Source organism: Colias croceus, chromosome 23, assembly GCF_905220415.1.
Source record: "Colias croceus chromosome 23, ilColCroc2.1".
NCBI lineage: Eukaryota > Metazoa > Arthropoda > Insecta > Lepidoptera > Pieridae > Colias > Colias croceus.
In genome coordinates, this window is record NC_059559.1 from 4520698 (window position 1) to 4548060 (window position 27363).

Consider the following 27363-nt stretch of genomic DNA (forward strand, 5'->3'; position numbering starts at 1 on the left):
AATGTTTATAAAAATACCTATAATAAGAATGATTTAAATAGGTACATAATAATATCTGTTCCTTGAAATTTTGCTAGATGAAAACTCAATAATTAAAATATGGCGCCTAGACATTCTTAGAGTATAATTAATAGCAACATAAGGTAAGTACTAAGTATTAAATAATAATATTATTATTCCCAGCATTAAACTTATTAATGTCATTTTAAGGTAATTAATCATATTAAATAGTTGCTCTTTTAAAATCATGTCAATATTACATATTCTGTAACTTATATCTAACTTCATAATATATCATTTTCATCTTCCATATATTCCTTAATGCTATAATAGGCTCTCTGAACTAATATATTTTTTACATGAGTTTTACCTGAATTTAGCACTACCAAACTCTTTAATACAATGTGGAATTCTGTTGTAAAAGCGTATACCTAGACCCATAAATGAATTTTTAACTTTGGCTAACCGGTAAAATGGCATTTCAATTTTATTTCTGTTCCTTGTGCCATAACAGTGTTTATCTCCTACTCTTGTGTGTAAGTCGGCGTTTTTGTGTACATGCAAAATATTATTAAATATATACTGTGATGGTACAGTAAGGATACCAGTATTCTTAAAGAGATCTCTTAGCGAGTCCCGAGCACGTAAATTATATATAGAGCGAATGGCTCTTTTCTGTAAGATAAATATAGTTTCTATATCTGCTGCCCTGCCCCATAGTAGAATTCCATAGGACATAATACTTTTTATACACCATTACAATTAATCTAATATTGATTGTGTTCATTGGTTACATTTTTAAAATCTTCGTGTTTTATAAATTTATAAAGAATAGAAAAAATTCGATCACGAGGCGGGACTCGAACCCGCATAATTTCGTGATCGAATGTTTATATTCCTTATATTTATAAATTTATATTTATAAAGCCAAAAATATCAAATTCAATCTTCGTGTTTTGTGAATTATTTAATAAATCATTTACGTGATTCTTTTTTTGTTCGATGCGGGATGGTGTCGAATTGGTCCCATAAAAATTTTATTAGGATAGGCCCAGTATTTTATTTTATGAGCATTTTTGTCTGTATTTGTAAATGTTGCAAGTGCAAGTTTGAAGTCGGTTGTTTTTAACGCAGTTATGTCTTGTATGTAAAACCTTTTGTCAAAAATAAAATTCTTTATAATTAGCACATATTTTATTATTTATACTCTAGTGAAAAATTTTCAGGTGATTATATAAAAGTAGGGCTCAATTTTTTCGCGAACCCTACTTCTAAATAATTACCACTCTTCAATAATTTAAAACTCCTTGACTGAATCCCTTCACACCCTAAAATAAAAAGTGCCTATTAATTTTTCTTATAGTAAACAGAAATTCAAATTCAATTATAAAAATAATTATTACCGATTTAATACTTTGATGATAATTGATAGTAGAAATATTTATTACTAACCTTGATATTGTTGTGGACATGATGAAATGTCTCCATATTATGTTATATGTAATATATACGATGGTATACAAAAATTATTATCATTCGAACCTGCAATCCTAACTTGAAGACTCAATAAAACAAAAATTATAATTATTTCTTATTATTCTTATCATCAGAACCCTTTAGTTTCTGTGATCTGTGATCAGAACCAAATAATTACATGATAATAATTAATAACCTTTTAAGTAATACCATCCTACTAATCTATACTTCTATACTAATATTATAAAGAGGAAAGGTTTGTATGTATGTATGTATGGTTTTCACGCATAAACTACTATACCGATTTTGATGAAATTTGGCACAGACAATCTTTAGACCCTGAGAAAGAACATAGGCTACCTTTTATTGCGAAATATGTACCACGGGCGAAGCCGGGGCGGACCGCTAGTAATATAATAAATGCGAAAGTTTGTGAGGATGTGTGTGTGTTTGTTACTCATTCACGCAAATACTACTGAACCGATAACAATGAAATTTAGCACACATATAGACCGTAACTTGGATTAACACATAGGATAGGTTTTATCCCGGTAATCCCACGGGAACGGGAACTATGCGGGTTTTCCTATGAAAACGCGGGCGAAGCCGCGGGCGGAAATCTAGTGAATAATATAAATAAGAAAACATAAACATTAAGGTCTATACATATCGCTGCAGTGCTGATACATGTAAATATGGCCCTTATGCGTCGCAACGACAATAATTGATGACGTCACAGCGCAGTAGTTTACTACGCAAACATAGTTTTTCAGTTAATTATTGTAAAAATTATCAAAATTAAATAATTTTTTTTGTAATTGATAGAGCAAATCGGGAGCAATTTTTTTGGAAAAAAATTTTTTATGAAAAGTGAATATTTTTCATTCTATAGGGAAATCAAGTTTTCAGTATTTGGATTTTTTTAAAAATTAATTATAAATAAACTAATAATTATAGAAGTGGAGCAATTACAGATTCTGATGGAGCATTTAAGGAGCAATTTTTTGAGATATTAATAATAATAAAAAAAAAACTTTCCGCGCTAACTTCCTTCCGGTTTTAAATTGATATAAAATTTATTAAAAACTGATTGGTACTTTTTTTAAATCATAATTTTCATATATGACAGAACTTTAGGACCGTACATGCTTATATTATATCTACTGTTAGACAAAAACTAAGACAGCGCCAATAGAAGGGATGACAGGTGGTGGCGGATTTGCAAATAAAAGCGCTGGCGCGCTCATTCGCGGCACCACCTAGCAGCGGCCTCAAATAAAAAGGAAGCGGCAGTTGCAGTGTTCTTGGACATGGAGAAAGCCTTCGACAAGGTGTGGCACGAGGGCCTTTTGTACAAGCTGAGCAAATTGGATTGTCCACAGTATATCCTCGGCTTTATGCGGAGTTTCTTGGAGGATCGGGCCTTCCAGGTCCGCATAGGGAGTGCCTCCTCCAGTACCAGGAGGATTGAAGCCGGAGTCCCACAAGGCAGCTGCCTGTCACCACACTTGTACACCGTGTACACGGACGATATCCCGAACAGGGCGGACTCCCAATTGTCCCTGTTCGCGGACGACACGGCGTACATAACGACATCGCTCAACCGAAACCATGCTGCTATCAAAATGCAGAAAATGCTTGATCAGCTGCCAGAGTGGCTGGACAAGTGGAGACTCCGGGTGAATCCAGGGAAGACACAGGCAATCTGTATGGGCTGTGCGCCGAACCCAGCGAAATTGGAAATACTACGAACCAAGATTTCATGGTCAAATAAGGTCACATATCTGGGGGTGGAGATTGATAGGCGTCTGCTATTCAACCACCAAGCCCTAAAAGCCGCTCGCCAGGCGCAGATCGCAGCTGTGCGACTGAGACCAATCTTCGCGTCCAGCTTGCCTACCAGACTAAAGCTGAGACTGTACAACACCTACGTGAAGCCAAAAATTCTATACGCTGCCCCGGTCTGGTACGGCTATATCTCTGAAACCAGCAAGAAGAAGTTAAGGACGGCTCAGTCGCGCACTCTCCGAGTGATCGTCGACGCCCCCAGATATGTCAGAAACAACACAATACAAAGAGACTTGGGAGTGGAATCTCTTGAGAATACTATCATCAAACAAGCAAAAAAGATGTATGATAAATCGGATACATCGGACTTCGCACATCTCCGAACCATCGCTCCGTGGCACTCCAGTGCGATCGACACGAAACCCTACCCGCGTGACTTGGCCCGGGACAAGGGGGATGCGTCGCCACCGCACCTGGTCGCTGACCCGCACTCGCTGGGCCTCCCGTAAGGGTCTCACCCGGTGGGGCGGATCGCCCAGTTCGCGGAAACGCAGACCCCGAGTCGCCGTGGGCAGGTTGCCCGGGTGGGGGACGGCGTTGAGACTTACCGCAACCAACGCGCATGCGGCAAATGAACAAATAACAACCCCATAGAATGGGGTTATCCCAGGGACCCTCCCGTAGTTGCGGGAGGCGAGAGATACTAGAGTTGGGGGGCTTGGCCCCGGTACTCTTTCCCCCCACATTAGTGGGAGCGAAGACCTCTCGATCGCGGCACCATTCGTCGCGAGTCAATTGACAGACTACAACTCTGCCCGTTTGTGGAGTCAACTGCCATGTTATTGTCCTTTGCATTATATAAGTTTTTTTTATTACAATTAAGTAAATTAGTGAAAGTGAGTTTTAAAAATTAGTGTGAAATTATTTCATTATATTTTGTAAATTTTGTAAATGTTAAGTTAAATTAACGAGTTTTGATTATATTTGTTACCTACGTTGTGTTTTTTTTTTCATTCCCACTTCTGTTCCTAAATTCAGAAGTGGGATAGTGATTCTCACGCGTCCTTAACCGTTTGCTTTCTGAAAATGGCAGTTTGACTCTTCAAACGAATTAGTTCATAACACTTTTAAAATTACCCTCAATAATACTTAATCTCTAAACCTTTTATTCTGTTTCGTTTAAGTGAAACTAAAATAGGAGTTGTGTGGCTAAGTATATAACGCAAAATTTTGGTGAGTATATTCCAATCATTTGCTATCTGAGGAGAAGCGAGGTTCTTATCAATTTATAGCTTAAAGCAGCTTTGGTATAATTGAAGTATTTATTTAAACCATTTGTGATTTGTGTTTGGTTAAAAAAAATTACAGCATATGATTTAATTACGCTTATTTCATCTTTGTACAGTACGATACGTATTTTTTTTAATGTACCCGCAACTTTGTTTTTTTTTTATTAATACGTTAACGAAATATTAAGTTAGTGCTTTTTCTTCCTTCATATTCAACTTTTATCGATTCCTTATATCGACATTTTCCTCCATTGTAAAAAAAAGAAGAAATATTTACGTACGAGATGCCTAATAATAAGCACAAAGACCGAAGCCGTTCTAGGAATCGTAGTGCTACACCCCCTATACGCAGCCGACGACGATATAGTCCTTTCAACGATGCATTAACACAACAAATGCAACAAATTTCAGATAGACTAAAGTCGTTAGAAGAACGTCACTCTTCTCCGTCGCGACGAGGATCCAACACTGGCGGTGTGACAACAACGCCGCCGAGGTCACGGATCGTCGAGGCCGTCGCTGTGCATCCGGAGCCTGCGGCGCACTCAGGGTCGGCGGTCCCTTCATCACCGGGACATTCCGGGAGCGCCACAATCGGCTGCGATCGTAACGCTACTAATCGTATTGTTGATGCTATACGATCAATCAATACGACGGTGAGGTTGAACCAATCTTATTACATTTCAAATTTTGATCCGAGTATAAACGATATAGAAACCTGGTGTGAGGAGGTCGATTGCGCTAAGGTTATAAATCAATGGAATGATAATGAGTATAGGTAATTGTTTAAAGGGGGATGCTAGGACATGGCTCAATGAATGGGTAACACAAGACCGTAGTTGGAGCAATTTTAAAAAAGAATTTAAACCTTTGTGTCCTAAGAAACCTGATATCGCGAATATTTTATATGACGTCATGAGTACCAATTCTGATAAATACCCAACGTATGCAGACTATGCTCGTCGTTCCCTTCTAAAGTTGCGTGTTGTTAGGGGGTTAAGTGACGAACTTATATCTGCAATAATAATACGAGGGATAACGGATCCGCAAATTCGTGCTGCAGCTATTAATGCAAAGCTAACGACAAAGGAATTGGTTGAATTCTTTTCAATTTACGTTAAATCCAATTCCTCCTCAAACAGACATTTTGAGCACAGGTCGCGCTATGATCGTTCTTTAAAATCTGAACGTGTAGTTAATAATCGTAAACGACGATTTAACGAACAGAAATGTTTCTTGTGCGGTCAACATGGTCATACACAATCAAATTGTTCTAAAAAAGCTAAATCGATTCTTTCTAATCAAATTAATGACCATAAATATTTTTCTATTAATAATTCGAATAAATCTGTATTGTGTGATTTCTGCAAAAAGCCCGGCCATAAAACTGAGGCGTGTTTTGCAAAATTAAAGTCTGGTGGCGCGTAATACAAACAATGTTAATTTTTACGAAGAAAACCCGGATAGTAAGAATAAAGATTGTTGTAGCTGTCATCCAGGGAATCCCAGTCGATGTCTTAATCGATAGCGGCTCTAGTATATCATTAATTTCCTTACGTTATTAAAGCATTTGAAATGTGCGCGAAAGCCTGCATGTAGGATCTTGCGTGGTATTGGTGGGCAGGAAATTGAATCGACTTATTTTGTCACTTTACCAATAGAGTTTAATGAAATTACTTTAGAAGTAGATTTACACGTAGTTAGTTCAAAATTGATGAATACACCAATCATCATTGGTACCGATATATTAAATCTTGAAGCCCTAGTTTACGTCGACGATGTCCTCATTATGAGCGATACGGTTGAGGAGGGTTTGTCGATTTTACGTAGAGTTCTTAAAACTCTTACGAGCGCGGGGTTTTCCATAAATTTAAAGAAATGCTCTTTTCTATCTGCTAAAATCAAATATTTGGGACGTAAGACTAGTCAGGGTCAGGTACGACCGAGTGGTCAAAAGGTTAAAGCTTTGGTCGAAGCACCGATTTCAAAGACCGTTAAACAAAACGGACAGTTCCTTGGTTTAGTAAGTTATTTTCGACGTTACATAGCTGGCTTTGCTTTAAAGACTGTGTCTATTACGAAGTTGACGAAAAAAGGGGTACCTTTCATTTGGGGTAGTGAACAAGAAGAAGCACGCCAAGTAATTATTTCTCATCTTACCAGTGAACCTGTGTTAGCTATTTATGATCCGGCTTTACCTATTGAAGTTCACACAGATGCCAGCTGTATGGGATATGGCGCAGTGCTTCTTCAGGTTCATGAAAAGGGGCATAAGCGGGTGGTGAATTACTTCAGTAAACGAACACAAGCTGGAAACTTTAGCCGTTGTAAAGGCCTTGCAAAATTATAGACACTATCTTGTTGGTGTTCATTTTACGGTCGTAACTGATTGTTATGCACTCAAGTCAATCCGACAAAAGGATTTGTTACCACGTGCAGCCAGATGGTGGATATATTTGCAATATTTCAATTTCACACTAGAATACAGAAAGGGTACGTATATGTCACACGCTGACTACTTGAGTCGAAACCATGTACATTGTACGCCTTTTGAAGTTATTCACGCAGATATGTTAGGCCCACTGCCTCAATCTAATGGGTTTAATAAATGTTTTAATATTTGTTGACGCTTTTTTCAAATGCTGTCTTTTTTATCCTATGTTTGGTCAAGATTCCACTGAATTAAAAATATTTTTTATAATGTTATCTCTTTGTTTGGGACCCCTAAATTATTTGTGGCAGATCGGGGTCGAATGTTTGAGAGTTTCGAAATAACAAAACTTTTTACATACTTGGGCATTGACATGCATCTCCTAACACCAGAGATGCATAATTCAAACGGGCAGGTTGAACGTTATTGTCGAACCTTACTCAACATGGTTCATATAGGATGTAATCACCGACAAAATGATTGGTCTGATGTCATATGGCGACTACAGCTGGTTCTGAACATCACAAAACAGAAAACTACAAGCTTTTCACCTCTGAATCTATTGGAGGGTATTGAAACTGCGACACCTGTTTGACGTAACCTCATTCGTGACATCGCACTAGAAGGCTCTCGTCCCAATCGCGACGCATTACGAGAAATGCGTAGACAACGTGTTTCTGAGCGCTTAAAAAATAATCAACGTCGGCAAGACGAAACTGTAAATGCTAGCCGAAAGGCACCACGGTTATTTGAAATTAATTCTTTGGTTTTTGTTATAAAACAGGCTCAAGCAACTGGCAAACTCGACTCGGGTATGCGCGGTCCATATCGCGTGGTCAAAGCGCTTCCCCACGGTCGATACGAGCTGCAGTTACTGGCGGGCTCTTATGGAAAATCGACGCAGGCTCCGGCAGAATTCATGGTGCCGTGGCGTGGGGAGTGGACTCCTGAGGCATGTGCTGCGTTTTTTTGAGGGTGAGCTGACCCCTAATTTGTGATAAGCGAACGACGTGCCTATGTCACAAATGATAGTTTTCCCATGATAAGCTAACGTCGTGCCTATGTCATGTGGTTGTTTTATTTTATATGCGTAACGTATAATATGCTAACGTCGTGCCTATGTTATACATTTGTCTTGGACTCATGATATACTAACGTCGTGCCTATGTCATGTGGTTGTTTTATTTTATATGCGTAACGTATAATATGCTAACGTCGTGCCTATGTTATACATTTGTCTTGGACTCATGATAAGCTAACGTCGTGCCTATGTCATGTGGTTGTTTTATTTTATATGCGTAACGTATAATATGCTAACGTCGTGCCTATGTTATACATTTGTCTTGGACTCATGATATGCTAACGTCGTGCCTATGTCATGTGGTTGTTTTATTTTATATGCGTAGAGTGTAATATGCAAACGTCGTGCCTATGTTATACTGTCATTGGTGTCAGAGATAGCGAACGTAGTGCTTCCTCTCTATGTATTGCGCTTACCTGTTAAGAGGAGTGGTAATGGTTATTAGTTGCTAATATTTTATCATTAACCCTTCCCAGATGCTGCCAGTATTGAAGATGAGGAGTCCACAAATGACCGAGTCGTTGTTGTTGAACCTGTACCAGGCACTTCGAGAGGAGCCTGTACTTCTCCGCATAAAACAAAGGAGAACGAGGACGTCCTCCAGTCAGGAGAGGCCGTGTTAGACAAAAACTAAGACAGCGCCAATAGAAGGGATGACAGGTGGTGGCGGATTTGCAAATAAAAGCGCTGGCGCGCTCATTCGCGGCACCATTCGTCGCGAGTCAATTGACAGACTACAACTCTGCCCGTTTGTGGAGTCAACTGCCATGTTATTGTCCTTTGCATTATATAAGTTTTTTTTATTACAATTAAGTAAATTAGTGAAAGTGAGTTTTAAAAATTAGTGTGAAATTATTTCATTATATTTTGTAAATTTTGTAAATGTTAAGTTAAATTAACGAGTTTTGATTATATTTGTTACCTACGTTGTGTTTTTTTTTTTCATTCCCACTTCTGTTCCTAAATCTACCTATATTACATGTTTTAACTGATGTATTTATTTATTAGTATCTATCATATTAATAGAAATATTTTTTTCACATAATATAACATGAGAATGTTAAATTTTCATTACATGCAATTTTAGACTGAAACTCCAATAGTCACTTGGGGTCACTGAAAATCAGTGGTGGTAAGGTATTAATCACCATAAACTGAGTTGGCTCCATTTGTCAGGTCACTCACTGCCACATTACCTACTGTTTCTTAGGAATAAGCTTCTTTTTAATGTTATTATTTTTCTTTTATTTCTTTTTGTTTTTACTTTGTAAATGTATATCATGATGTGATTCTGACAATAAATGTGTTTATTATTATTATTATATCTAAGGGACAACGTGTGGTCATCGTACATGCTGGATCCGAGGCGGGCTTTGTACCAAATGCGTTGCTCACATTTAAAGCTGGAGGAAAATCAGGAGACTACCACGACAACATGAATTACGAGAATTACGAAAGATGGTTAAAAACACAACTAATTCCTCATATTCCACCCAATTCTGTTGTCGTGGTTGATAACGCTGCCTATCATAATTAGCAGTATAACCTTGCACCCACTTCAAACACCAGAAAAGCGTATATGCAAGCCTGGCTGTCCGAAAAAGGTATAGAATACGATGACGACATGTTAAAACCACAATTGTATCAGTTAATAAAAACACACAAAGAACAATTTAAAACGTTTTCTATTGACAAGATTTTGGCTGAACACAATCACAACATTCTGAGACTGCCTCCATATCACCCCGATATCAACCCCATCGAAATGGTATGGTCTATGATTAACCCATGACGCGTCCGAAAAAATAACATAATTCATGATTTATGCGATTTTACGGTTAGAATTTGATGAGCAATTAAATACAACGATAGGTGATTATTTGTGCGGTCAAATAGTTGCATATATTTCTGGGTTTGTTGTCAATTATTTACATTCCAAAATCAAATGTGAGAGCTGCCTTCATGAATTATATGCTGATAATTACGATGATGATGACCTTTATTTGATAAAAACTAAAAATAAAGGTAGTCTTACTTTCCCGTCTAGATATGTTGTACGAGCAAGCACGTCCAAAGTGCAAAAAGGCGTTTTGCTTGCATATTACGTAACCCAAATTGTTTCCAATATTTTACACTTTATATTAAAATCCGTTCATCGCCGACGGTCATTAACAGTACCTCGCGTGACTCATCCATTTCATTTTATAGTTAATAAACTCAAACTCAAACTCAAACATTTATTTATTCGATAAGACTTCTTCGAGAAGCACTTTTGAAACGTCAATATATATTTTTATCATTTACCACCGATTCGGAAAGCAGTATCTAATAATTAATATATTCCGGTCATTACAAGTTTTAATAGTTTAAATAATTCTTTTATTTCTAATTATATTCATTAATTTTACACACGTACGGAATAGGCCTGTACAGATGTCATAAATATATGTATACGAACGGAATGCAGCATCCGTTGAATTCCCCTAATTTCCGTAAACATAAAATTATAACAAATACACTAAAATCCCTTATTGGAGAAAAATATTTCGAAAAATCGGTGAATCATATGTTCGACCAATCACCGAATGATAATCATATTATTCTTCTGACTAAAGCTATAGCTGAAAAATATATAGATATTTGTTTTGGTCCCAAAGAAAAAGTTGTTTTAAATGATGAGTACAATGACCCCTTTTCGGGTTCTAGAGAAAATCTAATAATCTTCATTCGTCATTCATCAGAAACCTTTTTTTTTATGATAAGATCACAATTTAAATTTACAAAATACGCATCAAGATGGTTCGCAAAATTAATTTAAAATAAAACAGTACTCCCCGGTACGAAAATTCTGAGTACGACCCTGTTGCATCCTGCACTTAGTGACATCTAGTGTCAGATAGTTACGTACAAACAAAATTGACAGAATGAGCAATTAGTTTGTCTATTGATCGGTAGCTGGTAACGTATATAAATAGAAATCATAACGAAATCACGTAGCCTATAAATTTGACAAATATCCTTATCTATAGCAAATTATAATACAGAAAATGTGTCTCTGGAATTCTGGAAGTAACAATGCCATCAACGCCGTCGGCGACATCTTCAACACCTGTTAAAAGTCTAACGTCGGGAGAAGACTTTTCCGACGACATATCGACATCTTTAGCGCCTACTACGGAAGATAATTATACTGAAGAAACATCGCTGTATGTAACATCTACCATGGAAAATAGCTTTTCTGAAGTAACAATGCCATCAACGCCGTCGGCGACAACTTTAACACCTGTTAAAAGTCTAACGTCGGGGGAAGACTTTTCCGACGACATATCGACATCTTTAGCGCCTACTACGGAAGATAATTACACTGAAGAAACATCGCTGTATGTAACATCTACCATGGAAAATAGCTTTTCTGAAGTAACAATGCCATCAACGCCGTCGGCGACAACTTCAACACCTGTTAAAAGTCTAACGTCGGGGGAAGACTTTTCCGACGACATATCGACATCTTTAGCTCCTACTACGGAAGATAATACACTGAAGAAACATCGCTGTATGTAACATCTACCATGGAAAATAGCTTTTCTGAAGTAACAATGCCATCAACGCCGTCGGCGACAACTTCAACACCTGTTAAAAGTCTAACGTCGGGAGAAGACTTTTCCGACGATATATCAACATCTTTAGCACCTACTACGGAAGAAATTTACACTGAAAAATACCGCTGTACGTAACATCTACCATGGAAAATAGCTTTTCTTAAGTAATAACGCAGTTAAAATAGCCTATAATAACAGAATTCGAAACTTGTTCTGAATTTGAACTCTAACATGCCAATGAAACAACTGTATGGACCTGCTAACCCCATTGCGGTTATACAAGATCATGATTATTTAAAAGATACTTCAGATGTGATGCTTTTGAAAAGCCTAAATTTATTAGAAATTACTGCAGATCAAATAAGAGAAATAGAAAACGAAACAAGAAATCAAAATTCTAACTGTCTTTGGTATGAATATCGTAGTTGTAGGATAACAGCCAGTGTTTTTCATACTGTTTGTAATCTAAGAGCACAATCTTTAGAATCATTTGCAAAACAGTTACTCAAACAAAAAAAAAATTCATCCAGAGCCACAGCGCATGGTCTAATAAATGAACCAAATGCACTGAAGAAATATTCAGAAACATATGGGCTGGTTCCTGTGCAGTGTGGCATGTTTATATCAAAAGATAGGCCCTACCTAAGTGCCTCACCAGATGCCTTACTTGGCGAAGATACTGTTTTAGAAATAAAATGCCCATATGTAAGCAGAAACAGGCTTATTAGTCCTGAAACTGTACCATACATTCAGACTCAAAATGGAGAACTGGTATTAAAAAAAACCTGTCCATATTATTTTCATTTTATTTACAATGCACTCTCGGAAATAACACAACATTAAACATATAAAAAATATTTTCGAAGCTAACGGCACATAGTAAGCATTAAGGTCAGTTTTTAATATCTTATATGTCTTGGTTAATCCAATTAAGCGCTCTATATGCACACGTTGTGAGGCTATTTTCCTGTCATGTAAAAGAGCAAGACCTGGCAATTGAGCTTTCCCACGTAAGAAACTAGGTATATTTATACCAATATTTTTGGATGCAAATAGGTCCTGAACATTAAAGCCTCGGTCTGCCATTATACTATCTCCTTCATCGCACAATTTCAACAGCTTGCTTCTCTCAATCATTTGCCGATCACTAATTGAGCCACCAAAGCCCTCAGAACAATAGGATAACAATCCTCCAGGGGTAGAGCCCACTAAAAACTTTTATTTATTTATTTTTTTTTTTATGAAGCCAACTCAGTTTATGATGGCAAGGTGATTAATACCTTACCACCACTGATTTTCAGTGACCCCAAGTGACTATTTATTTTATATGATATATATTTTATTGTATTTTTATTTTTATAATTGCTAAAAGTAATTTGCTGTGATTTTGGGTCACTTGGTTTTGTGATGGTAAGCTGCTGTAGTTACTGCTTCAGCCCAAAAATCTTTCTGTAAACCAGAGTTTAACAACATAAATCTAGCACGCTCAATAAGTGTACGGTTCATTCGTTCGCTTAATCCATTTTGTTCGGGTGAGTATGGATTTGATGTCTGGTGCAAAATTCCATGCTTTTTCAGATAAGTCTCAAAAATATTATTTTTATATTCAGTTCCATTGTCAGATCTAAGAATTTTTATTTTTTTATTCAATTCATTTTCCACTCTATTTTTATATTCAACAAATTTTTCAAATACTTCACTTTTGTTTTTTATAGGATACATGCATACTCGGCGAGAAAAGTCATCAATAAAGGTTACAAAATACCTTGCTCCTCCTATTGATGTCTGCTGCATCGGTCCACACACATCACTGTGGATAAGTTCTAGCAAGCTGGTTGCTCGGGAACCTTCAGCAGGGAATGGTTTTCTCGTTTGCTTGCCTTCAAGACAGGTAACACAGATGGAATTTTCCATACCTGTTGACAAGTTGACTCCTTCTGTACAGAGAGGTACCTTATTAAGACTTGTGAAATTTAAATGACCCATCCTTTGGTGCCACAGATAAGTATCATCATCAGCCTTGGCCATTATGACTTGCATTTCTTGAAAAGTGTTTAACAGATATGTTGCATTCATTAATCTAGCATGTGCTACTAATTTGTTACTAGCATTGTAAATTTTACAGCCAGATTCATTAAATATTACATTGCATCCACTTTGAATTATTTTGCTGACTGATAATAAATTAGTTTTCAATTTTGGTACAAATAAAACATTCCTCACCTGTATTGAATCGGTGCTGCCATCATGTGCCTTTACCTTAATACATACATTCCCGCAGCATTCAACTTTTAATTCTTTGTTGTTAGCAATCCTTATGCTCGGTACAGGTGAATCGGTGATGTCAGTGAGCCAGTCCCGGTGCATAGTCATATGCATGGATGCTCCTGAGTCAACATGCCAAGAATTAGAGTCATTTGCTGTGGATGCTGAAAAAGCTGCAACATAACCTGTGTCTTTATCTGTTTTTTTACTGGTTGTCTTCTTATGCCAACAATTTTTGCTGTTATACAATTAAAACATCTAGGGCCTTTCTTATCACTTTTGGGCAAGTATTTTTTTGTGTTTGTATAAAGTGCAGTAGTGTCTGACATTTTCACTTCCTGTAGTAATTTATTTTTTACTAAGTCAGCACTAATCTTCATACCGGAACCTTCTAAGCCCATAATCATAGGCTTATACATATCTTGCAGCCCTGCCAGCATTAATGTGCCTAACCACTCATCATCGACATGAAATTTTATATTCCTTAATTTGTGCGCGGCTGTCATAATTTTATTTACATAGTCTTCCACTGACAAGCTGCTTTCTAAATCGGTGTTAATCAATTCTTTTAATAAGCCAACTTTCCGTGTCAGTCCTTGGTCTTCAAACGCCTTTGTCAAATTGTCCCACACCTGTTTTGCATTTTGTGCATCCTGTATGTGCACATATAAAATTGGGTCGATCAACAATATTAGCTTTGATTTTGCTTTGTCTTGCTTCATTGCGTTGGGATCGGAAGCATCTGGTGCTTTCAAAATACAGATATGCAAATCTTCATGTTGGAGGTATGCCGTAACTGCAAAACTCCAATTTGCCCAATTGTCACGACCCCTCAACTTCTCGATCGACATTATAGTGTTAGTTCCAAGCATATTTGTAATATTTATATAAATCTGAAAAAACTTAGCTGAAAAAAAAAATCACTCGCGAGCCGGTAACTAAGTGAGGTTATGCACGCGGTAAGTTTGACGGACTAATTATTATTTATTCTTCGACTGTAATCTGTACTACGGCAGGTTGGCCTGGGCCCATAACCTGTTGTTGTAATTAAAACACGGTTTTACAAGTTATTAGAAACTGTTTTAATTAAATCAGACACAATTAGGTACAGTTACAGTCACGGACGACGCGAAAAAGGAACAAGGAAGTTAACCACAGATTATAGCAATAAAATAAAAATGACATTGACAATGCATCACAGATCTAGTACAATGCACAATGTAAATGTAAGAAGGCTGCAATTTCAAATTTTAACAGTATCTCTGTGCAGTCTATAATCACCCTTGTTGGCATTTTGTTTTCTTTATACTCTGCTGGCATGTAAAAATGAACAAGGTCTCTTTGAGGCCAAATGTCTATCATTGACCATAAGTCATTGACGAAGTTCACCCACGTGATGAAAATGTTTGAAACTTGTGTCTTACTGATACCAAACATTTTCGAAAGTTCAAGATCAGTACTTGCTCTTCGAAGTTTTATCAGCATCATAAGAAACTGATCTTCAGTTGAAACTCCACTTACCCCACTCCACCTGTATTTAAGATGATTTGCCTTTGTGCAGTAATGTTGATAGAACAAATTGAAATCTTTCATAATTTTCTAAGCCAGTGTAAAACTTTACTGACTCTTCATCGCTTAGTAAAATATCTGCTGAAAAAAGAGACAGCATTGTGGCAGTCTGAGTAGCAACTGATGATTGTTTATTTTGATTAACATTGTCACCACAATCAACAGGTGGATCAAGGGAAGAAATTTCTAACTCTCTTTGATATTCCATTATATACTTTCCTATATATTCCATTATATAGGAGCAAGGTCTTTAAAATACATTTTTTTCTTTAATCTTTAATTCTATAAAATACTAACTAGTCAAATAATTATTTTGATTGTATTAATTGTTTTAATTGTATTAATTATTTTAATTGTCTTAATTATTCTATTTGCTAAATATTATGGAACTAAATTGTTTTAAATATTATTATAATTTATTATTATTTTTCATCTGTCAACATTAAGTAAAAATTTTCTTTTGTAACTAATTAATATTGAACTATTCTGATGTAATGTATCGGGAAGGCACAGACTCCTGAAACACAGCGAAAGCTATATTGGGAGTCTGGGGTCTATATTCTGATGTAAGGAAGCTTGTTCAATAAATGTTTTTTATTTTTTTTTTATACTGTGGATCTTGAGAAGTCGATGGCTGTGGGCCTGTAGATGTTGAAGGCTGTGGGTCACTTGAAGTAGATGGATGTTCACTTGATTGCTGTTGAAAAAGATCCTTTTGAAGGTTCCTTTTTGCATGTCTTTCGTCTCTTGCACAAGCACTGGCTGATATTTTTTTTTTTGGTTCCATGAAAAGAGACTCGGTACTGCGTCTTTCTTTAAAAACTTGTGTGCACAAGGCAAACCTAAAAACAAGATGAACAATTATGTTTTTTTTTTTGACATTATGTAATGTTATTAATTTAGGTTTACAGAGGCTATCTTAAATGAAAGAACTAACGTTTATAACACTCACCTGTAGTCACACTTAATGATTGATAGTCATTTTCATGAAAATGATCTCGACATAACCTCGTCGTTTTTTTAGGCTCAAAGTTTTTAATCCTTAAGGCAGCTATCCACTTTCTTCTTATAGTAGGATTTATTGGGAATTTGTGAATGCCTACGTTTTTACACCCAATTACACAACATTTAGTCATTTTGATGATATTTGTGAAGAAATTCTATATGATGCTATACAATTTGACAGATACTTTGGAACAATCGTATACAGCGCCACTTTGACAGTTGTCTTCCCCATTGAGTGAAGTATTTCGAGTGACGTCTCGAATCAGTCTTGTTGAAATCGTCGTCATCGCAAAACTCGCAATGTACCCCGGACTTGCCATCAACAGAAGAAACATTACAGACACCTGTGTTGGCTTCTCCAAAACCGTGGCAGAGAAAAAAAAAGAGATGTATGACAGACTTTGAGTCACAATTATTGAAAATAATAGAAAAGAAAGACACTTCCACCAAAAACTCTGCGCCGTCTACGGTTCTTAAAGACGATGACTACAGTTTTTTTTAATTTCCTGGCACCCATTATAAACGATTTCGATAATTATAAAAAATTGATATTCCGAACTAGAATACTGGAGCAAGCTATGGAAATTAGAGGTCTAGCTATGAACTCGCCCAGCACATCTGTATCAACCGCTACCAACGATTTACCTCATTTATTAGGGAGTGATGTGGACGTGTCTTTAGAAAACTGGCAACACCGTGATTAGACTGCATTGTAATTAATTACATAATTACATTAAAAAATTGATTATATAATTTTTTAATTAAAATTATTCTTTTATATATTTGACCTTTAAATTTAAGTACCTACTTACCTGATTGTTACAGCCAATCTCTCCCGAAGTTGAGAGTTTTTTTTTTAACTTATTTTTTTTTTTAAAGTCGATAACATGTTTCTGGAGCACGTGTCCGCTTTGGCGACTCTAATGAGTGATATTTCGATGGCGTTACATCGTCCGCGGGAAGGCTTTCATAGTTGCCGATACTCCTCTATGCTTTATATCGTACAATATCGTACAATCCAACGAAATTGATCAAAATTAAGTTCTGGAAGAATGTGTGTCGTCGACTGCGTATGTTTATTTAAAAATAGTATCCATACTCGCTTTTTCGTATTTGAATAAATAACCTGCTTATATTGCTTAACTTTTTCATTACAGTTCATTGAAACGACGAGCTACTCGAAAAAGTCACCAACAAGCTCAGGATAAAGTTCAAGATGAAAATTTGTACGATGCAGCAGAGAGAGTGATAATAGACAAGGTGTACTTCCTAAAAAAAATAAAAATTATATCGAATCATGCCCCTCAATTTGGTTGTACTCTATCTAATTTAAACATAATAGGAGAAACTAAAGTGGGTTTATATTCCAAATTGAAACTAGCGTGTAATATGTGCAGAGATGAATTCATACTGAATACGTCAGATCCACAGCCAACTCAGAACCTAGACATAGCAGCTGTTTCTGGAATCACTAAAGTTGCCTACATTTGGCTTAAAACAATTTCAAGGATTGTGTGTAGCCATGAGTCTTCCCACAATGACGCAACAGATGTACCGGAAAAAACACACGGAAATTTGTGACCAATGGGAAAAAACAACGCATGCCGTTATGGAGGTTGCAGCAGAACGTGAAAAACTAGCTGCGATTGAAGAAGGAACTAACTAAAAATTAAAAAAAAAATTGTTATGTTATTCTACATATCGATTTCAAATAAATATATGTATGTTTTGCATTGGTTTCTTTTACACCCCCTTTCCATAGCCCAGTTTTATTAATTTCCATTTTTTAAGACCTTGGCCGCGGAATGCTCATTTCTGTATCTCTATACAGTGTTACTTGTAAAACACCAGCAACCTCGCTGCTAACATCATAAGTAACAACATTTGTTCTACAACTATTGGCATAACGCAATAAATCATTTTTAAATGATTTTTTAAGCTTTTATTGTACTCTTAACATTGGTAAGTCTATGTTCTATTCATTATCGAAAGGACGACGCGACGCCCGCGCACGCCTGCTACTAATAGTAATAAATAACACTTTCTCTGAACGATAATTCTAGTTAATAAAATTAATTTAAATTGTTCGGTGGGTTTGTAGGCAGTATCACAGTATGTATGTCGTAGTAACTTAAGTGAATAATCAAATTTCTGTCGTATCATGTACCTGCAATACGTAGGTACACAGAATCCACAATCCCTTCATACTTTACCAGGCTTAGGACTGTCTATATTAAACAATAAAAAACAAATAAATCGTATGTATAGGAGGGCAGCGCATCTACATAACCTCTGACTCTGCAGTAGACATCCAGTTGTCATCAAAAGACTTTGAATATCCGTGTGCCCACCTATACTATAAAAAATTAATTATCTGAATTCTGAACATCCAATACATGTGAAAATTATTAGCGTAGGTAATTATTATTCTTTAACGTTTACTAAAGTTTTATTAAACCCATTTAATATCAAAAGGTATCTTGGTATTATTCACTTTTAGAAAGGGGGGCGTTCAAAAATAATTTATTCTTAAAGTAGGCAGTAGACAAAAAAACGTTGGGAACCCCTAGTCTATGTCTACGCAGAGGTCCTCAACCCCTCAAAAATATTATGAAAGGTGCCAACAGCTCTTTAGCACCATTATGACATACGTATCGCATCACGAAGCAATTGAAAGCACAATTGAAGCAAAACGCACGGTTTACAAAAAGGTATATGCAGGCGTATGTTCGCGGATTAAAAAAACCTTTTAGGGTCGCGAATTCGATGCATGAGACCCGAAACTATAGAAAAGGCCCTCGAATATGTGCAGGAAGACTTAAATGCGACATATTTACAAAATAGGAATAATTTTAGTATTCAAAAATTAGATAAAAGGCAATTTAATTTAGCCCATTCAGACCTACGGTGCACATTCTATTTACATTAGGAACATACCAGATTAAGCAAGCGCGATCTTATTACGGAGAGCACATCCGATTTCATGGTGGCTACAGAATAGAGGTAGCAAGTGAAAGCATAAATGCAACGGAGTATCATTTGTGAGGAAGTGACAATAATATACTAAAACGAGGAAAAATTAAATCAAGACATATATCTAGGAAGCACTATTATGTTTCACAGTATCACTTCAACATATACTTTTTCTAGCATGGGAATAGTTAGAGGAGTTCCAACTGACATTTCCATTGAAAAATGTGTAGAAGCTCTAGAGATTCCCCAAGACTTTGGAATTTTTTTAAAGGCTCGAAGACTCAACCGTAAAAAAAAAACTGATGAAACTACTGAGTGGATTCCGACAAGTCCTCACTTCACAAGGGCCAAAATTACCTGATAGAGTTTTCTTATATAAATCTTCTTTAATTATTGTACCAACTATTCAATGCCGGAAGGGTTGCCCGCTGCAGGTTTGTCCATATTAAATCCCAGTGCTGAGCAAAACCTCGTTGCTTCCGCTGTGCGAAGGAACATGATGGCATTGATTGTAAAGTTTCTGAGTCTGCCGCTGCATGTGTCAGTGATTTTGCTACAGATCCAGTTTGTACTGAACACTCAAAACAAAAAAAAATATTAAACATATTATGTCTGAGGAAAACATTTCTTACTGTGAAGCTTCCCTACGTTTCACCATGTACCGCAATTCCTTTGCTCGTCAAACCCCTTCTTCTTCAATCATATACTCTCATCAAAATCCGAAAAATAAAAATTCAACAAACCTTCGAGCTGAAAGGCAGTAATTAAACACGCGCTCTTTAGATGCCTTATTATGAGTTCCAGCGTAAGGTTTCAACATATTTTCCGTTAGAGCAAATGCGTATGACATGTATTACTGGATAGCGAATTACTTTGTCGCGACGGAATATTAAGTCCTCATGTTAATTAAGTTTAGTATTATATTCATTAATATTTAGCACTTGCATCGTGCAAGACCTATTGTGATTGTTGTTATTAAAATATTTTTATAGGTAAATTCGAGTTTTGTTTTTTGGGCCTCTGGCTGTGTGAAACATAATTAGCGCAGTCGGTAGGATCCTCAAAAATAAGTGGCATAGATAGTGACCTAGCTATCGCTACGAGGATAAATAGTCTACAGTTTCTGCGGTCCGGAGGCGACATCCGAACATTGATCTCAAAAGAAGTCGATTTATGTTCATGATGTTTGATCATGTTTTAACAAGATTAGTAAAAATTTGCTATTTTAATAGTATATCAATATGTCGGTACAAGACCGGGTAGTGAAATATCAAATTTATATTTAATTAACGGAATTTAAAATAAAATTACCGGTTCTGCCTCCTGGTTCATGGATTCGAACGGGATTCCCGAAAATAAGGTCGGTTTAATAAATAATTTTTCAGACCAGAGGGATGAAATCTCTTTATACAACGATTTGTCTATGACATAGCTTACATGACAGACCTGTATAAATTATTCAACACGATGAACTAAATTTAATTAAAACAAAACATGTCGTTGCTGCTTTCGCAGCCAAACTGCTTCTGCACAAAAATAATATGGGCAGGCGTGAGTTCCACAATTTTCTGAATTTATCAGTATTCTGCAGTAACGACGACTTGTTTGCCTACTGCCAACATTTGGAAAACCTCCACACTGACTTCACCGAACGATACCAGGACATTTTAAACTTGGAAATACCAGACTGGGTGTTGGATCCGTTCTCAAATGTCAACACAGCAATGCAGTACCGCCTCCAACAAGTGCGGTACCGCCCCGACCGGTAACAACCACCTGCTGCGGCCCGCCATACCGACGACGCAGCTGTACGTGTCCCGCCTGCATCACTCCACCCAAGCTTCTGATGTAGTGGAGTATGTGCAGGTGAATACCAAGTTTATCGTGAGGATCCAGCGCCTGGAGCCGCGCAAAAATTTTAATTTTAATTCATTTGTTGTGCGTGTACCGAGCGAGCAGCTGTCGACCTTCATGAGCGAGGAGTTCTGGCCCCGTGGTGTTGTGTTCCGGCGATTTCGCGGGCGGCTTTGCAACATCCAGCCGAAGCCCATTCAGCGCAATATGACACCGCCAGTGCCGTGAATTGTGTATAGTGTAGTGCTTAATATATTCTTAGTTTTAGTTTTAAATTATTATATATGTATGTTAGTCTGTAAGGTATTTATTCTATGGGTCTGTACAATTTATTGTCTGTTGCCTGAATTAAATATAATAAATAAAAATAAAACAAATAAAATGTCACCTCAGCTGCAAGAAGAACTTATAGAATTGACAACAAACGAAGAAACAAAAATCAAGTTCAAAAATGGATATCAAGAATTTTGGCTACAAAAACCGATCCCGCAATTGTACCCTGGATTGTGGTCAATTGTTCAACGATTCTTGATAGCATTCCCATCGTCATATTTGTGTGAACTTGGATTTAGTGCTGTGGCAACGCTGCTTACTAAAAAGAGAAATCGTTTGCGTGTTACCGAACGTGGCGACTTGCGGCTGTTTTTCAGTAAATTGGAACCTGATATCAACAAACTTATTGAACAGCATCAGATTCAAACTTCACATTAGTTTTTATATAAGAATTGATAATGTTTGTTTTATTTTCAATAAAAGATACACTGTCCGTATACTATAAAGTTGCGTTTCAATAATCAGTTATAAGTACTTAGCGGTTTTTAAGTATGTTTAAAAAGGGGGGCGTTAAAAAATAATTTATTCTTAAAGTGGGCAGTAGACAAAAAAAGGTTGGGAACCCCTGGTCTATAGAAGAAATAAACGCGACATATTCACAAAATAGGAATAATTTTATTGTTCAAAAATTAAATAAAAGGCAATTTAATTTAGCCCTTTCAGACCTACGGTGCACAATTGAGGACGTAAAGCATTTTGTTATCTTACCAAAAACAAGTGTCATGTAACCAGGCCCCGTAGGCAAAGTAACAATTACAAAACGATAACGAAGTTAGAAATCGTAAAAAATGTATGGGATTTACATTAGATAGACCACGTGATCTAACGCGGCGTATGTCAATCCCATACATTTTTGCGATTTCTAACTTCGTTATCGTTTTTTAATTATTGTTACTTTGTCTAAGGCCCCAGATTGAAACTAGCTGAAATCGTTTCAGAACAAGAATTGGCAGAGATCGACGAAAAAACACCTGTGAACGCGCCTTACAATTCTTCTTCCACTCCAAACTTTTCCGATTATGGAAATTATTTGAATAATTCCAATATAAGTCCGGCAAATAATTTACAACCGATTATTGACAGTAACCCACAAACAACATCACCTATGGCTACAACAACCATAACCTTTTCTAATTACGCCGCTTATGCCAATACTCCTAGTACAAGTTCAGGCAATATTTTACAACCAATTATAAATAACAATAATAACTCGGAAACCACAATTACTACCTACACCAGATGCTACTTCACCTACAGCTACCTATTATAATAATTTCTCTCTGTAATTTGACTTTGTATGATAATTTCAATTTTTTTACTCATGTTTTCTTAACTCATATGCTCAATAAATAGGAGTTTAAAAACTAGAAAACTCGTATTTTTTTATTTCACGAAATTGTTATCTTAAGTTGTTTTTGTTGTTAATTAAACCTCCTAATTAAACATATTACACACAAATATTAGTCTTGTATCTCTTACCGATAATGTTGTATAGTATATTTTTAAATAAATAGGGATTTTGCAATACTATTATTGTTAGCAGCAGATTATAGGTCACTAAACGTGTACTACATAAATAAAGCAATTCAATGGCAAAACCTACTAACCTTAAAGTTATTGCTAACCGTTCCTCTCCAGAAATTGCTTCACTTCATAATTAAGTACTTATACCAGATAAAGATGATAAAGATGCGCATCCTCGGTGACTGTTCATTAGCAAATGAAGTTCGCGGTTCGCGCTCCCGCGTCGCGTACCGCTTCCGCGTTACTGACGCGCAGGTTTGGTCTTTCCTTTAGACTTTAGTAGTTTAGAAACTATTCAAGAAATAGATAACAAATATTTTTTTTTATTGGATCGGAAAATCCAAGCAAGATTTTTTTGCATTAGTGAATGAAGTTCCCATGATCCAAGATACTCTTAGAGGTATTTTGGGCTTGGGTACATTATTAATGAAATTAATGACGGGGGAATCAGATGACAGAATCTCAAAACTGATAGGAGTACCCCGTCGAACAATGGAAAGATTAATGAACAAAGTAAGAGAAGTACTCGTACAAGACATTGTCCGTCATCTAGGACTCTCACATATTTCAAGAGAGAATTTGCTACAGCATAATTTGCTCTTGCCAAATGGTACATATAATAATGATAATAATGAACAAGTAATCTTGATTTGTGATCGTACTTATATTTACAAAAACAAAAGTTCAAACTACATGTTTCAGAAAGATACATACTCCTTACATAAGTACAGAAATCTACTGAAACCATTTTTAATTTTGGCATGTGATGGGTATTAAAAATTAGTAGTGAGACAAAATGCAAATTTATGTTGTGTACATTACCATATTTGCCTGGTTTGACACAAAATCAAAATAAATTTATCTATAATATTAACTTAAAATTATATAATTTAACAAATCATCATAGTGATGCATTTATATATTTTGACCTTAATTCTTGTACAAAATCTTTTTGTTTGACAAAGGATACAGTGTATCTGCCATTTAGATATAAGCGAGAACTTGCTATGTTAATAGCATATAATATTAACCAGTCTGGTACATGTTCGGTATCAGACCATCGATCTACTATAATTTTATGTAGTAGTAATTATATACATCAACCTAGGTTAAGTGTTGACAGACAATCTAGCCCTAAGCTAGATTTAAACTAGTATATAAGACAACAGCTAAGCAGACTTTTTCCATTGTGCATCAAAATATTCAAGGCTTGGCTAGCAAATTGTTAGAAATAGAATTGTTTCTGAATGATAACAATATTAAAATATTTTGTGTAACAGAACATTGGCTTAAACAATGTCAGTCGTTAGTAAATATTGAAAATTACAAATTAAAAAGTATATGTATACTTTAGGACGCAGGCTATTCACGGAGGTTCTGTTATTTTTGTACATGATAGTGTAAAATGTAAAGAACGAACTGACATTGTTGGTCTTTCTGTAGAACGGACCATTGAACTGTCCTGTGTGTGGAGCTGGAGCGATATATTATTGTTTGCGTTTATAGACCCCCTTCCAGTGACTATAATATGTTTGAGAAAGTCATGGAAGAAATATTAAAGCGTCTAAGCAGGAGTAAAAAAAAAGTTATAGTATGTGGTGATTTTAATATTGATTTACTTTTACAAACACAAACGGCTACACGAATTGTTAATTTATTTCAGTCATTTAATCTATATAAACTTTTTAACGAACCCACACGAATTACACCTACTTCTGCAACCTGTATTGATAATATATACTGTGACTGTATCTGTTTAGAGAAAAATATTCTCAATACATTGACTTCGGATCACTGTGGCCAGAAAGTAGTTTTTGAATGGGATTGCATACCTACATTTAAAAGGATTAATGTTAGGCCTATAAGTAAAAAAGGCATTAATAAATTTAGAGATAATATTAATAAAAACCTGCCCGTACTGAATGATCAATCCTGTAATAATAATCCTTGTGAAATGTTTAAAAATCTTTTCAATTTAGTTCATAATGAATTTGAAAAAATATTTAAAGTTAAATCTTTAAATATTACCAAGGATTTACCATTTAGTAAATGGGCGACACCTAGCATACATAGGTGTAGGATCGTTCTTTATGAGTTATATGGTATGAAGCAATATAATAAAGACCCATCTTTTCTTAGTTATGTTAGAAATTACTCAAAATTTTTTAAAAAAGTTTGTTTTACTGCAAAGCGTTTGTATATCAAAGAAAAAATACGCGACTCTGATAATAAAGTTAAAACAGTCTGGTCTATTATTAATGGTGAAATGGGTAAAAGCAAATCAAGTAATACCATAAAACTTGTATATAATGACAGGGTTATTGACAAAAGTGCTGATGTTGCGCTTGCTTTTGAAGAATTCTTCAGTAGTGTCCCTGCTACTATTACTAATAGTTTAAATTCGTCTTCAGCACTTGCAGAAACCTTTTTGAGGGACCATGTTGCGGGGTGCAGTACATTATTTGAATTACGACACGTAACTGCTAGTGATATTGTTACTGCCTTTAAGACGCTTAATCTAAAAAATACTTGTGATCTTTGGGGAATGTCCGTAAATTTAGTTAATAATATAATAGAAAATATTGCGAAAAATTTAGCTTTCATATTAATAAGTGTTGTGACTATGGTACATTTCCTAATTTACTAAAGCTTAATAAAGTTATACCTCTATTTAAGAAGGGCGATCAAGAAGACTGTAACAATTATAGACCTATCTCTATTTTACCAACATTAAGTAAGGTATTCGAGAGGTTGATATTAAACCAATTGAGTAGTCATTTTGCATCTAATAATTTACTGCACACCAAACAGTTTGGTTTCACAAAGGGGCGCTCAACCACAGATGCTGGAGTTGCACTTCTAACACATATTTATAAAGCATGGGAAAACTCAAAAAATGCTCTGGGGATATTTTGTGACCTCTCCAAGGCATTTGACTGCGTTGAACATTGTACTTTGTTACGTAAACTTAATCACTATGGAATTACAGGAAAAGCCCAGAACCTCATAGCGTCATACCTGCATGATAGGATACAGACTGTAGTTGTTAATGGAGAACGTTCTAGCGGTGCGTCAATTAACATTGGTGTTCCACAGGGGTCCATTTTAGGTCCCTTCTTGTTCTTGGTATATATCAATGATCTTCCCTATTATTTGCATGATAGGTGTGAAATAGTTCTGTTTGCAGATGATACCTCATTAATTTTTAATGTGGATAGGCATGACCCAAATGTTGACGAAGTGAACAGTGCTCTTTTACACATATCTGAATGGTTTACTGCCAATAATTTATTATTAAATGCCAAAAAAACCACTTGTGTTGAATTTTTACTTCCTAATGTAAAAAAGTTGAACAGAGATATTACCTTGAACGGGGAGGTATTGCATCCTACTGAGTCTACTGTATTTCTAGGGTTAACATTGGATGAGAAACTACAGTGGGGAGCCCATGTCAACACCGCTGCAGGTAAGCTCAGTTCAGCTGCATATGCAGTCCGAAAAATAAGGCATCTCACTGATGAAGATACGGCTAGATTGGTTTATTTCAGCTACTTTCATAGCATTATGTCCTATGGAATTCTACTGTGGGGCAAGGCTGCAGATATAGAAACTATATTTATCTTACAGAAAAGAGCCATTCGCTCTATATATAATTTACGTGCTCGGGACTCACTAAGAGATCATTTTAAGAATACTGGTATCCTTACTGTACCATCACAGTATATATTTAATAATATTTTGCATGTTCACAAAAACGCCGACTTACACACAAGAGTAGGAGATAGACACGATTATGGCACAAGGAACAGGAATAGAATTGAAATGCCATTTTTCCGATTAGCTAAAGTTAAAAATTCATTTATGGGTCAAGGTATACGCTTATACAATAGAATTCCTCTCAATATTAAAGAGTTTAGTAGTTCTAAATTTAAAACTTATATAAAAAATGTACTAGTTCAGAGAGCGTACTACAGTATTCAGGAATATATGGACGATAAAGACCCATGGAGGGTTGTCGCGTAAAAACCACAGGACAGTTCTTTGGCATATTATGATATATTATGTATAAGTTAGATATAAGTTACATATTATGTAATATTGACATGATTTTAAAAGAGCAACTATGGAGTTTCTTGCCGATTCTTCTCCATAGATACTGCTTTCCGAATCGGTGGT

The 27363-nt window shown here is 36.0% G+C and overlaps 2 protein-coding genes and 1 pseudogene across 2 annotated transcripts; 2 read left to right on the forward strand and 1 right to left on the reverse strand.

Moving 5' to 3' along the window:
• Positions 1 to 11140: 11140 nt before the first annotated feature.
• Positions 11141 to 11626, forward strand: LOC123702577 (cell wall integrity and stress response component 4-like). Its single transcript, XM_045650351.1, has one exon. The coding sequence runs from the start codon at positions 11141 to 11143 to the stop codon at positions 11624 to 11626; it is 486 nt and encodes a 161-aa protein (XP_045506307.1).
• An 845-nt stretch (positions 11627 to 12471) lies between these two features.
• On the reverse strand, positions 12472 to 17206 carry LOC123702578 (annotated as a pseudogene).
• A 4505-nt stretch (positions 17207 to 21711) lies between these two features.
• On the forward strand, positions 21712 to 22041 carry LOC123702579 (SCAN domain-containing protein 3-like). The gene has a single exon (XM_045650352.1). It carries the CDS (start codon positions 21712 to 21714, stop codon positions 22039 to 22041), a length of 330 nt encoding a protein of 109 aa, XP_045506308.1.
• The last annotated feature ends 5322 nt before the right edge of the window (positions 22042 to 27363 follow it).